Source organism: Oryctolagus cuniculus, chromosome 14 (assembly GCF_964237555.1).
Source record: "Oryctolagus cuniculus chromosome 14, mOryCun1.1, whole genome shotgun sequence".
In the NCBI taxonomy this organism is placed as follows: domain Eukaryota; kingdom Metazoa; phylum Chordata; class Mammalia; order Lagomorpha; family Leporidae; genus Oryctolagus; species Oryctolagus cuniculus.
The window spans coordinates 43,538,631-43,551,955 of NC_091445.1; the positions used below are offsets into that span (position 1 = coordinate 43,538,631).

The 13,325-nt window shown below is 43.8% G+C and overlaps 1 protein-coding gene across 7 annotated transcripts in view; it reads left to right on the forward strand.

The window, feature by feature from the left end:
• TRIO (trio Rho guanine nucleotide exchange factor) overlaps positions 1–13,325 on the forward strand; it is a 373,294-nt gene that overhangs the window by 270,770 nt on the left and 89,199 nt on the right. For all 7 annotated transcript variants that reach the window (XM_070056594.1, XM_070056595.1, XM_070056597.1 and 4 more), the window contains 3 exons: positions 1,391–1,492; positions 5,393–5,535; positions 6,108–6,207. In XM_070056594.1, coding sequence (XP_069912695.1) covers positions 1,391–1,492; positions 5,393–5,535; positions 6,108–6,207 — 345 coding nt within the window. The remainder of the gene's footprint in view (positions 1–1,390; positions 1,493–5,392; positions 5,536–6,107; positions 6,208–13,325) is intronic.

Here is a 13,325-nt window from a genome sequence, read left to right on the forward strand (position 1 = left end):
AGCACCCTTGAGCTCTGGCAGATCCAGTGTGCAATTTAGTTCTTAATTTAACCTATTGATGTATTCTTGGCAGTGGAAATATCCTTGGCACCATTTTGTTTCTCCACTGTGCCAGCTTTCCCAGATGGCCTCCATAAAACCGCGTGTCTGTTCCCAGAAAAGACTGAGGCCAGGCTGTTCCCTGCACTTGCCTGTTCCCTTAGTGGGGCATCTCCACCCGGGGGTGGGGGGTGGGGGGGTGTTAATGCAGACCTGCTGAGCAGGGCCAGGGAGTCAGGCTGAGGAGAAATAACCACCTGAGAAAGAAGAGAAAATGCTATCAGGTTCTTTATGGCAGATGCCTTGTAAATGTGGGTAGATGCTTAGAATTTGGACAGCTTAGGCACTGTTCATTTTTACATCTGTATATTAATCTAACTCTCAAAGTAATAAATACTCCTAAGTACAGAAATCATCTTAATAATCTGAAATTTGCAAGTTCAAACAAATGGTGGTTGTACCTACCCGTTTCTCTGGCTGACCCCCTGTTGGAGATTATCTTTTGGATCAGAGCTTGCCTTACATCATTTTAGATCACATTCTAACTGCAAAGAAAAAATGCAACACTGCTGGCTGGTAATTTTACAAGCTGGCTTTATCCTGCCTCTGGAGACCAAGCTGGTCTGTTTTAGGAGCTGATCCATCTTCACTTAATTTATCTTCCAAAAGTTAAGAATCCCTCAGGGACCACCTCTGGAGCTGGAGATTGTGAATCACTTCCTTGGCTGGAGGGAGAATGCCCTGGGGCTGCTCTGGAGGTGGGGGATGGGGGTGCTGAAGTGTGGGCCTCCTGCTCTCCCCTGTGGTCTGCATGTGTCACAAGAAGGATTCTGTCTCCTTGCCTTCAATGTTACCAGTGAAATACTAAAAGTTAATGCCATTGACAAAGAAATTGGAAAATAACCTAGCTGTTAAAACATGCTCTGTTTTCTGTGAAGCTAAGTCATTCATGCTGAAAGCTTACAGTCACTGCACCATTCTGGAATGCATAGTAGGCTTGCTTAACAAAGCAACAGCTTTGAAGATGATGAGACTGAAGATGGCCAGCCTTTGGTTGTTCAGGCTTTCAGATCTTTTGGCTTTCCTTCCTCTGAGTCTTCTGCTTGTTGACCTGCATTGTTGGCATTTGCAGTAGAGGAGCTCGGAGGAAGCAAATGAAACCTAACACACATAGTCTGAGAAGAGAATTTTCTCATTTTAGCTAAAATATGGTTACCTACCAGTGTAAAGGAACTATGTTTCTTAAAACCTAGCATGGCCACTAGTCTCCAAAAACTATTTTCTGGGGCTCTGTTGTACATCCTGCCATAAGTTTACTGTCACCTAATTACATAATTATCTTTTTATCCAGACATCAGAGTTGGGTGTCACAGAACATGTTGAAGGAGATCCTTGCAAATTTGCACTGTGGGTGGGGAGGACGCCAACTTCGGATAATAAAATTGTCCTTAAGGTACGTTCATTTGAAGCTGGGGATGCGCTGTGCAAAACTCCTACTGTGCCTCTCTTTGCTTTATCTTCCTGCCCATGTCCACATTGTTTTCTTTGTTCTTGATGTGTTCTGTTGGGGTTGGTGACTGCTGGAACAAATTGTCTGGTGGTAAACAGTCTTGACCTAAACTTCCAAATGCCTCCTAAAGGAACAAATGAAAGGTGGCCTCTTAAGACTTACTCCATTTGTCCAGTCTTAGACATAATTGATTGTGTAATACATTCAGGAAGTGGAGGTACAGGAGGAATGAAATGCAAGCCAACAACTCTTTCTGTACACTTGAGTTTCCAAAGGAAAAAAAAAAATTGGGTGCACTTGAGGGACTAAGACATGCCCACAGCCTCTGCAGATCCCTGGTACTTTGTAGTTTGAGGTGAGAGTGTCGGTACTGATAGCATTTGCAGATCACAGACACTAAGGATTTTTTAGGTGTTACAGCCTTTAGGGGAAGACAATATTTTTGAACATTTGATTTGAACTCATTATCTTAACCTCTCCCAGGAATGGTGAAGAGCCCAAGGATGTCTTCCCTCCTTCTGTGGTTGAGAAAGTGCAGATAGAACCTGCTGTCTGGAAAGACCATAAAAGCTTTGGGCTGCTGTGGGGAAGTGGAGCTGAGGATGTGTAGGATACTGAGCAATGAGCCGAGGGCATAATAGGACACTCTGGTGTGTGAACCTGCATGTCGGCTATTGTCTCTTGCATGCCTTTTCATTGCCTCAGAAGTTCCAGCATTCTGAGCTATTCATCTGAACTTTGCTTGCTCAGAGCCCAATCTTTAATGGCTGCTGGCTGTGGAAGCCATCATGTTTCTGAGGTCTTCACTTATGAACAGTGGGGTGTTTTGCAGTGAATGTATGAGTACCAAGCCAATGTGTTCTTTTTAATACTGCCATAAAGGCCTATTGTGCAGAGATTACCTTGATAGCTACATTTTAGGTAACTGAATTTTTCTGAGGAGTAAAAATTTTAAGGTTCAGGACCTTAAAACTTCCAGCTTACCAGCTGGACTCTGCTGTGTCCTCATGGTCAGTGTCTGGGTCTACCCTAACCCTAGGCTAAGTACCTCTGGCCTCCTAGGTTGAGGAAGCAAACTGGAACCCGTGGCAATAATGGGAGAGAATCCAGGCTGGGCCCCTCTTCCTAGTCCTCCTACTGTTTGCAGGATGATAAATGGAACTATGGCTTAAAAAAATGAAAAAAACTTCCATCTTACGTATGTTATGTATTTATCCAAATTAGCTTCAGTGGCAGATGCTGAAATGTGCTTCTGAGAAGTAGTGCCAGGTGTTTTAGCCAGCAATGGACTGTGTCCATTTAGGACATAATAAAGTGCTCATGTGACAGCTGACAAGTAATACTTCCTGTGGGCTTCTCCAGTTGAACATTTTCTAGGCCGTTTGATATAATCTTCTGACTTCCAAGGAGAGACCAAAGGGAATGATATCCTCCTTAATTTCAGGGATGGCTCTGTGGTGGTGATGGTGAGATGTGATAGTGGAGGCAATGGTGATAGTACAGTTGGTAGTGTAATGATATAGAAGAAAGTAAGGGTATAAATTTTGCTGGTGGTAGTGGTATAGATGTTGGTGGTGACGGTTTAGGTAATGGTGATAGTGTGGCATAAGTGATGTTGAGGGTGGGGTGGTGATGGTATAGATGGTGAAGGTGGTGATACAGATGGTGGTGGTGGTCCCAATGTAGATGGTAGTAGAAGTAGTAGTAAGGGTGTAGATGGAGGTGTGGTGGTAATGGTGGTGGTGGTGAAGACGATGGTATTAGTTAACTGCAGCAATGGTAATGGCCTTGTAGTTGTAAAACAAAATTTTGGTCTTTTTTACTTTTATTGTCTGGAAGGGAGAGTTTTATTTCTAAGTCCTTACAGGTCAAGACTTCCAACAGTGTGAAACAGATTTTTCTCTTGCCTTAACCAAGTCAGACTTTTTACTTTACTTTACTTTTTACTGTAGACACCTTTCTCTTACTGTTGTGAAAATTTGACATTTTTTCCTTGTTTAATTTCTTTAAGGTTAAGAAAATTATTGCCCATCAGCATAGTGATCAATTCACATGCCATTTTCTGTTTCTGAACCACATGAGCAGTTTTCCTCCATTATTTACAAACTCTGCCAAATGTTATTTGTCAGATACTTCTCATGTAACCTCTCAAATGTTTGTATCAGGTATTTAAATTCTGGTGACAGTTCTGCAGCTTTCAAACTTTTCTTTCCTAAGACACTTGTGTACATAGCATCTCTGTTCCCTAACCACCTTTCTGCCTCCTCCCTCAGAACTGGGAGAAGGGAGAGTAGGCTGCCCTGATCTGACATTCACTTCCCTGGTATAACCTCTAAGTAACTCTATAGACCTGGTCTCTGGTTTGAACGTTTTACATAGGAAAGAATGTTATCAATTTTAAATTCCTTTCCCAGCATGGGCTCAGATTTTCTGTTTTAAAAACACAGAATACACAATGAGAAATGTTGGGCTCCCCTCCCTTCGTGATCTCATCTATGATCCCACTGACAATTACATTAATCATTTACAGGGAATTATGCTTATATCATAGGGAGTTGGTGTTTTCTGTGAGGAAATCAGAAAATTGTTACCAAGGCCCAGAACATGTGAAAAGAGATGATACTTCCTTTGAGGCAAAGTGAAAAAAAAAAAATGCCTGGAAAATGTGCTGCCAATGTGTGCAGGCAGCAGATGTGTGTTGAACCATTTCCAGAGAACTGTTCTCCAAAGCTTTATCAAATTCATGCAACTCCACCATGGATGATTGGGCAGTTGGTGACCTTGGGCACATTTCTTAGTGTCCGCATCTCATTTGTCTTTTTACAAGGATGTTTCAGAAAGTTCATGGAAAATTGAATTAAAAGATGTTTATTTTGGTGCAAGAAATTTTTCATATTTGTACATATGAGCAACCTTCAAAATGTTCATGGAAAATGCACATTATGAAAAAACTGTGCATAGATTTCAAAAAAATTTGCAGTGAAGTAAGATTTCATTTTTTTTTAAGATTTATTTATTTATTTGAAAGAGTTACAGAAAGAGGCAGAGACACAGAGAGAGAGAGAGAGAGAGGTCTTCCATTCACTGGTTCACTCCTCAAATGGCTACAATGGCCAGAGCTGAGCTAATCCGAAGCCAGGAGCCAGGAGCTTCTTCCAGGTCTCCCATATGTATGCAAAGTCCCAAGCACTTGGGCCATCTTCCACTGCTTTCCCAGGAATATTAGCAGGGAGCTGGATTGGAAATGGAGCAGTTGGAACTCAAACCGGCACCCACATTGGGTGCTGCAGGCCAGGACTTTAACCCACTGCACCGCAGCACTAGCCCTGTAAGCTTTCTTTTAATTCTGTTTTCCACAAACTTTTGAAGTCCTAGCATTAAACAAGCATGACCAAGGGCACTACTCCTTGGAGCCCTTGCCGGGTGATGGAGAGAGTGTACCTGAAGACCTCATCTGGCATTGGGGAAAGGTGTTCTGCTGCTGCTTGATGAGGCCAGTGGACAAGGCAGCAGGTGTCACTGACCAACGCTTGGTCTCTGCCCAGTTAGGCTCAGAGACAGTTTGGTTTGGGGGTGACTCTATTTTCACATTTACCCAAGGCTGCTGTAGATCTTGGATTTGAGAGTGATTGATTGGTAGAATAGTCAGAGATCCAGAAAATAAAAAATTCAATTTAAAAAAATTTTATTATTTGTTGGCACATTAACCATGGGATGTGGTTGCTTTTCTGCTAGTGTCCTTTTGAGAATTTGAAACTCAAAGAATGTGGGAGACCTGCGTGTGGTTGGTACAGGTAGTAGCAAGGGCGTTCTGTCTCCTGAATGATCTGACACCTTGTTAAGGCTTCCAGCATAGAGAACAAGCAAGACTGGATAAAACACATCCGTGAAGTGATCCAGGAGCGGACAATCCACCTGAAGGGAGCCCTGAAGGAACCCATCCACATCCCCAAAACAGCTCCCACTACAAGGCAGAAGGGAAGGAGGTGAGTATTCAGGGGGACTCTTTTGTAAGTTTGTTTACTTGGTTGAGAGTGAACAAGGCAGCTTTAACTTACCATTCTTCAAGAATCAGTTTCATAAAGCACGTTTTTTAAAGATACCGATTGTGTTTAACATTCTTAGTAATGAAACTGCTGTGTCAAGACAATAAACTCCATTGGCTCAAAGGCTGTGTGTGTCCCTCACTGGGTTCCCCTTTGTGCCCCAAGCAAGATTGATTGTGCCTGTGTGAATCATGCGAGTGACCTTGACCAAGTTACAGAGCATGTAGATGTTGCTGTTTTCTCATTTCTAAAATGCAGATAACCAAATCACTCATATTTTATTGTGCTGAGTATCCACTGGAATGATATGTGTTAGATGGTTAACACAACAAGTAGCAAAAAGCTTGCGCTTAATGGAGTGTGATTTATTGTCTTTAATGTAGCAGTGGTAGTGTGCAGTCACACAGGCCAGTGTGCACTGCTTTCAGCAATTCAATTATTTATCTAGCAACTGATAGATGCTCTTTCCCAGTCTAGCAGTGTCAAGAATTGAAAGTTTCTTTGTACTGCAGGGATGGAGAGGACCTGGACAGCCAAGGGGATGGCAGCAGCCAGCCTGATACGATTTCAATTGCTTCCCGCACCTCTCAGAACACCCTGGACAGTGATAAGGTGAGCTGTCACCAGCACTTTCAACAGAGAGGTGAATGGCCTCTCTCAATCAGTAAATGACAATTCATTAGCAGCATTTCTGAATAGTCACTCTGTGTGAGACTGGTGCCTAGACCTCATGGCAGGGGCAGAGACTGTGTGGGCCAGGCTGAGAGGATTTAAACTCTGAGGATTCAAGAGAAATTGCTCCACTCTTTCCATCTCCCATTCCTAGTACAGTCACATGGCTTCCTATCAGCATCCTTTGTGGCAGCCCTGTGGTACCCTGCCAGCACCTGAATGCAGCAAGGCACAGAGAACCTGCCCTGGCCTCGGCCTGCAACAGTGATGACCCCCAATGGTCAAGCTGGCTGTATCAATACTGTTTGTGTGGGTGTGCCTTCTTCAGAAGTGGCCCAATTTCCCATGATTTTATCTTGGTAGAATTTAAAAACCCACAGAAGAGACTGACAGTAAAATTTGGAATCCTGGGTTTAACTGATGGCAGACCTTAAGAAACTTGTCAAAGCCAGTGGAGGCACTGATGGCGATGAAATGTCCTCTTCCCACAGAGATAAGTATTTCTGGAATGCTGGGAGCAAATTCTTCATTTAAAACTTTGGGCAATAAGTAGGGGTTTTATTGACGTCACCATCAAATCAGAATCCCAAGTTTCTCGCCCTGCATTGCATGGGACCCTGGTCCTGGTGCTCGCTGAAGGAGTGTGCTGTTGGCCAGGACTGCCATAGCACATTTGCTCTTGGGAAGGAACAGTGTCTGGGGACATAATGGCTGGCAGAGAACAGAGTCCAGGCTTTAGGAGGTTATTTCAGATGACACCTCTTAGAATCCTAGCCTTCAGTTTCTTCTCACTTGGTTTGTGGAAGAATCCATAGTATTAAATGTTCTGTAGTTTCCAGGACAATCAAGAAGTGTAAAATATTGCTCTGCTATGACGATTTCATTTTTAAATCCTTCTAGTTTGAGTAACTAGATTTTTTTCATGCTACTTTTTGAGTTCACCAAATAATAATGCCTAGAACTTAGAGTACTTAGCATGTCAGAGCTGGAGAGTAAAAAGATTATCTTATTTTGTTCAGCACTCTGTGCTCTTATTAGTGTCTAGCAGATATTTCTTGCCAGGAATAATAATAAGAAATAAGATAAATGACATGTTCAGACATTGGGTCTAATAGCATTTCTCTGGGGCCCTACTTCATGGCCATTTATTTTAGAAATTGAAGTTTGAACTTGGGAACATTTTGTTATAGTAATGCTTATTAGTTTTACTTTCTGAAAAAATAATCAGAGTGATTGAGTTCCTAGTCAGTTTACATGAGTGCCACTTAAAAGAACAGTCAGAAATGATAGTTGCTGGAGTGTGAAGGGGAATGGCCAGCCTCATTCAGATTGTTCACACACCCTTCTAAAGAATCTCCATCAAGTCCCAAATTCAGTCTTGCAAGGCATACTCTCAAGGATCTGTTCTGGGCTTGCCCTAGATATACATTTAAAGATTTATAAAAAAAATTAAATACATCATTTGGATGGAATCACCAAAGAGATGAACATAAGAAGTTACCTCTTTGGGGGCTGGTGTGGTAGTGTAGCAGGTGAAGCTGCAGCCTGTGAGGGAGACCCAGAGGAAGCTCCTGGCTCCTGGCTCCCATCTTGCCCAGCCCTGGCCATTGCAGCCATTTGGGGAGTGACTCAGTAGATGGAAGTTCTCTCTCTGTGTCTCCCTCTCTATAACTGTGCCTTTCAAATAGATAAAATAAATCTTACAAAAGAAATTACCTCTTCAGGGGTTCGTGAAGACTCTTCTGGGGTTTATCTAAGAAGCAGGTGTGACTGCACTTTCAGGCAGTTTGCAGGAAAGGTGGGCCATTGCACCAAGGAAACGCCCCCTCTGTCCTGGATAGGGCCTCCATTTCTAGTTTGTCAGTCTGAGATGGAATCGCCTCTGGCCTAGTGGGGCCTCTCTGGCTTAAACCCTACTGCTCTCACCCTGTGCAGCCCTGGGCTGTGAGGCAGGTGGCTCATTGGCCTTCACAGGGGCTTCCACAAAAATGAGATTCTACCCTGGTAGTAGCAATGGTGAGATGAGCAGAGTGGGGCACACATGAACTTGGAATGCAGATTTTATTTGTTCCCGTTGAGAAAGAAAGAATCCATCACCAACAGGAAAGTCTGTGTTTGCAGAAATGAATCATTTTACCCTAAAAGTCTACTGGAAATTTTTAAAGATCTACCTATTAAGTGTTTTTTATCAGAGCAGGTAATTCACCAATGTGTTTATTTCAGCTAATGTGTTATTTTTAAGTTCATTCCTGAGCGCAGAAATCCCATGAGTTTTTTTTTTTTTAAGATTTATTTATTTATTTGAGAGAATTAGACAGAGGAGATGCAGAGACAGAGGCAAAGAGAGAGAGAAGTATTCCATCCGCCGGTTCACTCCTCAGATGGCTGCAATGGTCAGAGTTGCGGCAGTCCAAAGCCAGGAGCAAGGAGCTTCCTCTGGGTCTCCCACACAGGTGCAGGGCCCAAGGAGTTGGGCCATCTTCTACTGCTTTCCCAGGCCGTAGCAGAGAGCTAGATTGGAAGTGGAGCAGCCAGGACTCGAACCGGTGCCCATATGGGATGCCGGCACTACAAGCGACAGCTTTACCCACTACGCCACAGCTCTGGCCCCCTCAGTGGATCTCAAAAATTATATATCATCAATGGTGGGTTGATGACTGTTCAGGAGAGAAAACGGCGCACATATGGGGTGCCTGCACTGCAGGCGGTGGCTTTACCCTGTACACCTTCTGCCTGTGCAGGCCTGGCTCCTTCTGCCTGGGCCTCTGGGTTCATTTCTTTCTGATGCCTTGGGTGAAGCATGTGGCAGTGACAGCCTCGTGCTCAGCAGCACCCGTCCTGATGTCCCCATTCCTAACCCTCTTGAAGCAGTAATGCACCAGACTTGCACTGTGTAAGCACACGTGGCGTACATTTCCTTCAGTGCCCATTGCTGAGACCAGGTCTGCGATGTCCTCCAGAGTACAAAAAGGGCAGGAAGTGTCTCTCTGCGGTGATAGAACTGCCGTGATTGGCTGCCTGTGTCCTTGGGACCCATGTTTGGGTTTAGGGGACATACTGAGTAGGCCTTACCGTGAAAGAGTTGCTTGCTGTACTCTTGTGCCCTTTGCTTTTGAAAGGTTTTCTTTCAGCCATGTCCCTTTTTATGCTTCTCTGATAGAGCATTTCAGGGTCACTGGATGACTCTCAAGAGACTATGTTATGAAAATTAGGGAACTACATCCTTCCTTGAGTCAGTTTGCCAAATGCACTGTTTCTGTGACCTCCTCTTAACCAGCGACCCCCTGTCTCCTGTGACAGTAACTTCTCATGTGTCTCATGGTTTTTCCCACCCTGCATATTTCAAGCAGCCCCTGATGACTCCGGCAGATGGGTCTGGCAGGAGAAAGCACTTAACAACGTTCTGCTATTCAACTTAATTTATGATGTCTGTTATGAGTTAGTTGTTATCATGGAATTTGGTTCCATTTCAGAAACTGGGTGGGGAGATGTTTTTGACTCAGCCTTTTGGAGAATTCTTAAGGAAAAAGTTATCTGCCAGGGCTGTTAGTAATTCTCAGATGAGGCACAAAAGGGTTAGGAAAAGAGTCGGCTAGGGAGAGCCTCTGAGACAACCTCTTTCCAGGGAGCTCGGTCAGCAGAGCCCTGTCGGGCTGGTCACAGACACTGCCCCATGCCTCTGCAGGCTCACTTCCTGCTGGGAAAACATCAGTTTTAAAATATGCCATCTGTTTGTTCCAAAAGTGAGTTAGCATCGATTATTGCTGATATTTGTGGCTGACAAAAAGATCTTATGAAAATATAATTTGAGTTGCAGAGGAATCAGATGCTTTCCAGATTCTTACCTCATTTGTCCTGAGCTGTGTCCCTGAGGTAGGGAGGGGATCAGGCTTGATGACCCCTGCAGAGCCAGAAGCAGGCGATGTGGAGTTCATCACCTCTCGTTTTCTAGACCTTATTTCACACTAGAGCTGAATTTGGAGGTAATTACTTTTAATGTATTAAAGAAACACTTTTTAGATCATTGTCACCACTCTCTGTCTTGTTGGTCTGTGATATATTTCCTTTAACTAAATAAAGGAATCAGACACAATAGCCAAGGCAAGATGAGGTGTCCCATGGAAGAGCCCGTCTGGGCTGCAGAGCTCAGCTGTGTGCTGGCCAGAGGCTCTAAGGTAGCAGGTTTTTGCTTCTAGTGAGACTGGCAGTCTTCATGAGCTCTCCCAAGCTTAGAACATGAATATATGAATCCACATGTTTTAAAAACAGTAAGTGGTTGCAGATATCCATAATGATACAATAGCACTGTGCTGGGAATGTGATATTCTATGTAGTTTGGAAAGTCTATCAGCATTTTTTTCAGGAGAACTTCTACATGCAGGAACTTTGTGGCACATAGGTAAACTGCAGAGTCCAGGTAGTGTGTAAAGCAGCTAATGCCAGTCCATTTTAATGCATGGTTTACATCAGTCTCGAGAAGGGAAATATTTCTATAAAATGCTTGCATTCAACCCACTGAGGGACAACTGAGTTTTCCCAAATTCTGCCCCAATTCATTGGTTGCATTCCTGGCCCAGAAAAAAAATTTGCCTGGATGAGGATGCATCCTGGGCACTGCACACCCTCCCCTCTGGCCGGAGGTGCTTAAGAGAGTTGGTGCTGGTCTGTCCAGAGTTCTGAGTTTGCCAGGACCTTGTGTAGGCTTTGCCTTCTCAAACCCTCTGAAGCATGAAATTGAGTTATTTAGTGCAGAAGCCTTTCTAAGGAATCGTGCATGGTTTTCATGTCCTCAGAGCACTCTGGACTTGGGTTTTTCTCTGCTCCAGGTTCAGCACTAGTAGTGTCAGGCATATCTAGGTCAAAGAAGGTTGTGCTGGCCTCTGGGCCTCAATAGCTGGTGATCTTGGGCAAGTAACTTAACCTCTCTGTGCCTCAATCTCCTCATCTGTATATGGCGACAAAAATACTACACCCTTCATAGAGCCATGAGCTTTGGAAGTGTGTTATGTATTTGGAACAGTGCCTAGCAAGTACTGAACCTGAAATAAATGTTAGCTATTTCTGTGTCTTCATTATAAAAATGGCTTTCTGCTGCCTCAGTCTTGGGCCGTTGACTTCTATTATGCTGCTGCAGATTACTGCCTCCCTTTGCTCTGTCTGGGTACCTGTGGCACCCGTGGCTTTAGAGTGTAAATGTACTCTGGAGAAGCCAGAAGCTGTCCTAAGAACAGGTTGCTGAGCCTTACTGCCTGGCCTCATGCATATACAATGACTTTGTGGCATTTACTGGGGAGATGCATTCATTCACAGGTATTTACTGATGGCCCATGCCCATGCTGTCTGTGGTAGGTGCCTAGGGCACAGCACAGGCATGAACAAAGGAGACAGAACCCCCTGTTCTCTGGTAGGCTGTGAGATGGCTTACTCTGGATGTTTCTTTTCTTCTTTTACTAATCTTCATTTTCTATTTTTCTCTGTGACCATGGCCTTCTGAAGTATTTTCTTTGAGGAGTTTTTAAAGTACTGTCATGAAACCACAAGTTGAATGTGATCTTTGATAACTTGACCCAATCAGGAAAACAAAATCTGACAGTAAAGTAGAAAACCTCATTTCCAAGAAAATACAGATTTTTAGAAAATAAAATTTGGCTAGAAATTTAACAAACTATTTATGAAATTGATGGAACACTGGGAGGTACTTAACATAAACTTTACAGGATATGGTCAAATTTACTGTTGAGGATGGCGATGAACTTTCATCCAGACTTGAGGCAGGTGGTTTATTTTCACTGTTTTTCTTCCCTTTTGAATCACCCAATCAGCTGGTTAACATTAGCTGTTTAAGGACAGTTCTTCAGAGTGTGTTGCTCCATTAAAGACAAAAAGCCAATTCAAATTAAGTTTTCTTAATAATGGTCACTCGGGAAATGGAGCAAGCCAGGTATCTTTGGGTTAAATTGTCCTGAGCAGGGTCTCATTTTTCAAGGCACTGAAGTGCACTGAAAGTGAGACAGGTGGTTTTCAGCTTTTTTCTCATTTTGCTTTCAGCCCAGCCAACAAAGCTTTCAGTTTACAGGCTCCAGTACTGCCTGCAGGACCCATTCTAATGCCTGAATGTGAGGGGGAAACCAGCATGGGTCCAGCTCGGCTGATACAGACTGTCCTTGCTGATTTGCCCAACCTTTTAGATTTAAATTTTACCTTACCTTTGTAGTTATATTTTTTCAGTGTAGCCATTTTTCATCGCATGCCCTTCCAGCTCATGTATATGACACACTCAGGAAGCCTTCCAGGCCTCCACATCTGGAAACAGATGTGTGATCTGTTAGTAGAGAGGGGGTGACGTCCCTGAGAGCTGCACTGATTCCTTTCTGGATGAAATGATGAACGTGGGCAACCACTGCTTTTGAAGGGTATTTTCTCACTTTTTTTTTTTTAATTCTGACAAAAGCACATAACAAACTTTACCATCATAACCATTTTTCAGTTCTCACAGATTTCTTTTTGTGCCCCCAGTGTGTCAGAGCCCATCAGTTGCCCTCTTTGAAACTCCAAGCTGCAGAGTTAAGCAAATGCTTCTCTGCTGAGCTTGGCCCTGTGCACATCAGCCTCGGCGTTGGTGTGAGTGTGGGAAGCCTGTTGTTCCTGTTGTTAAGAGGGCCGCTAATAAGCCCCAGTTTCTGGGAAGTTGCCCAGCGGAGAAGCCTGGGCGGTGAGAACCTGGGGCGTAAGAGCGTTTATTTGGGGGATTGTTCTGGCTGCCTGCGGTTGCCGGGTTTTTTATGTAACCATTGCCAATAACAGAGCTGTGTTCTCTAATCCTGTTTAACCAAGGAATCATTTTTTGGTCTACTCTGTGTGAAACCTTCATGAAGCCACAAGACCCTTTTGTGAGGTTTCTGAGTGACTGAACTGTAGTGGGCTGCAGGATGTGACTGTTCACAAGAGTCGATACACTTTGTTCTTCAGGGGGAAATGGCTTTTATTAGACCACATTCCCCTTTTCCTTTTGAATTGCTCTCAAAATACTAGCCAGATACCCACCCGCAGTTGATCTT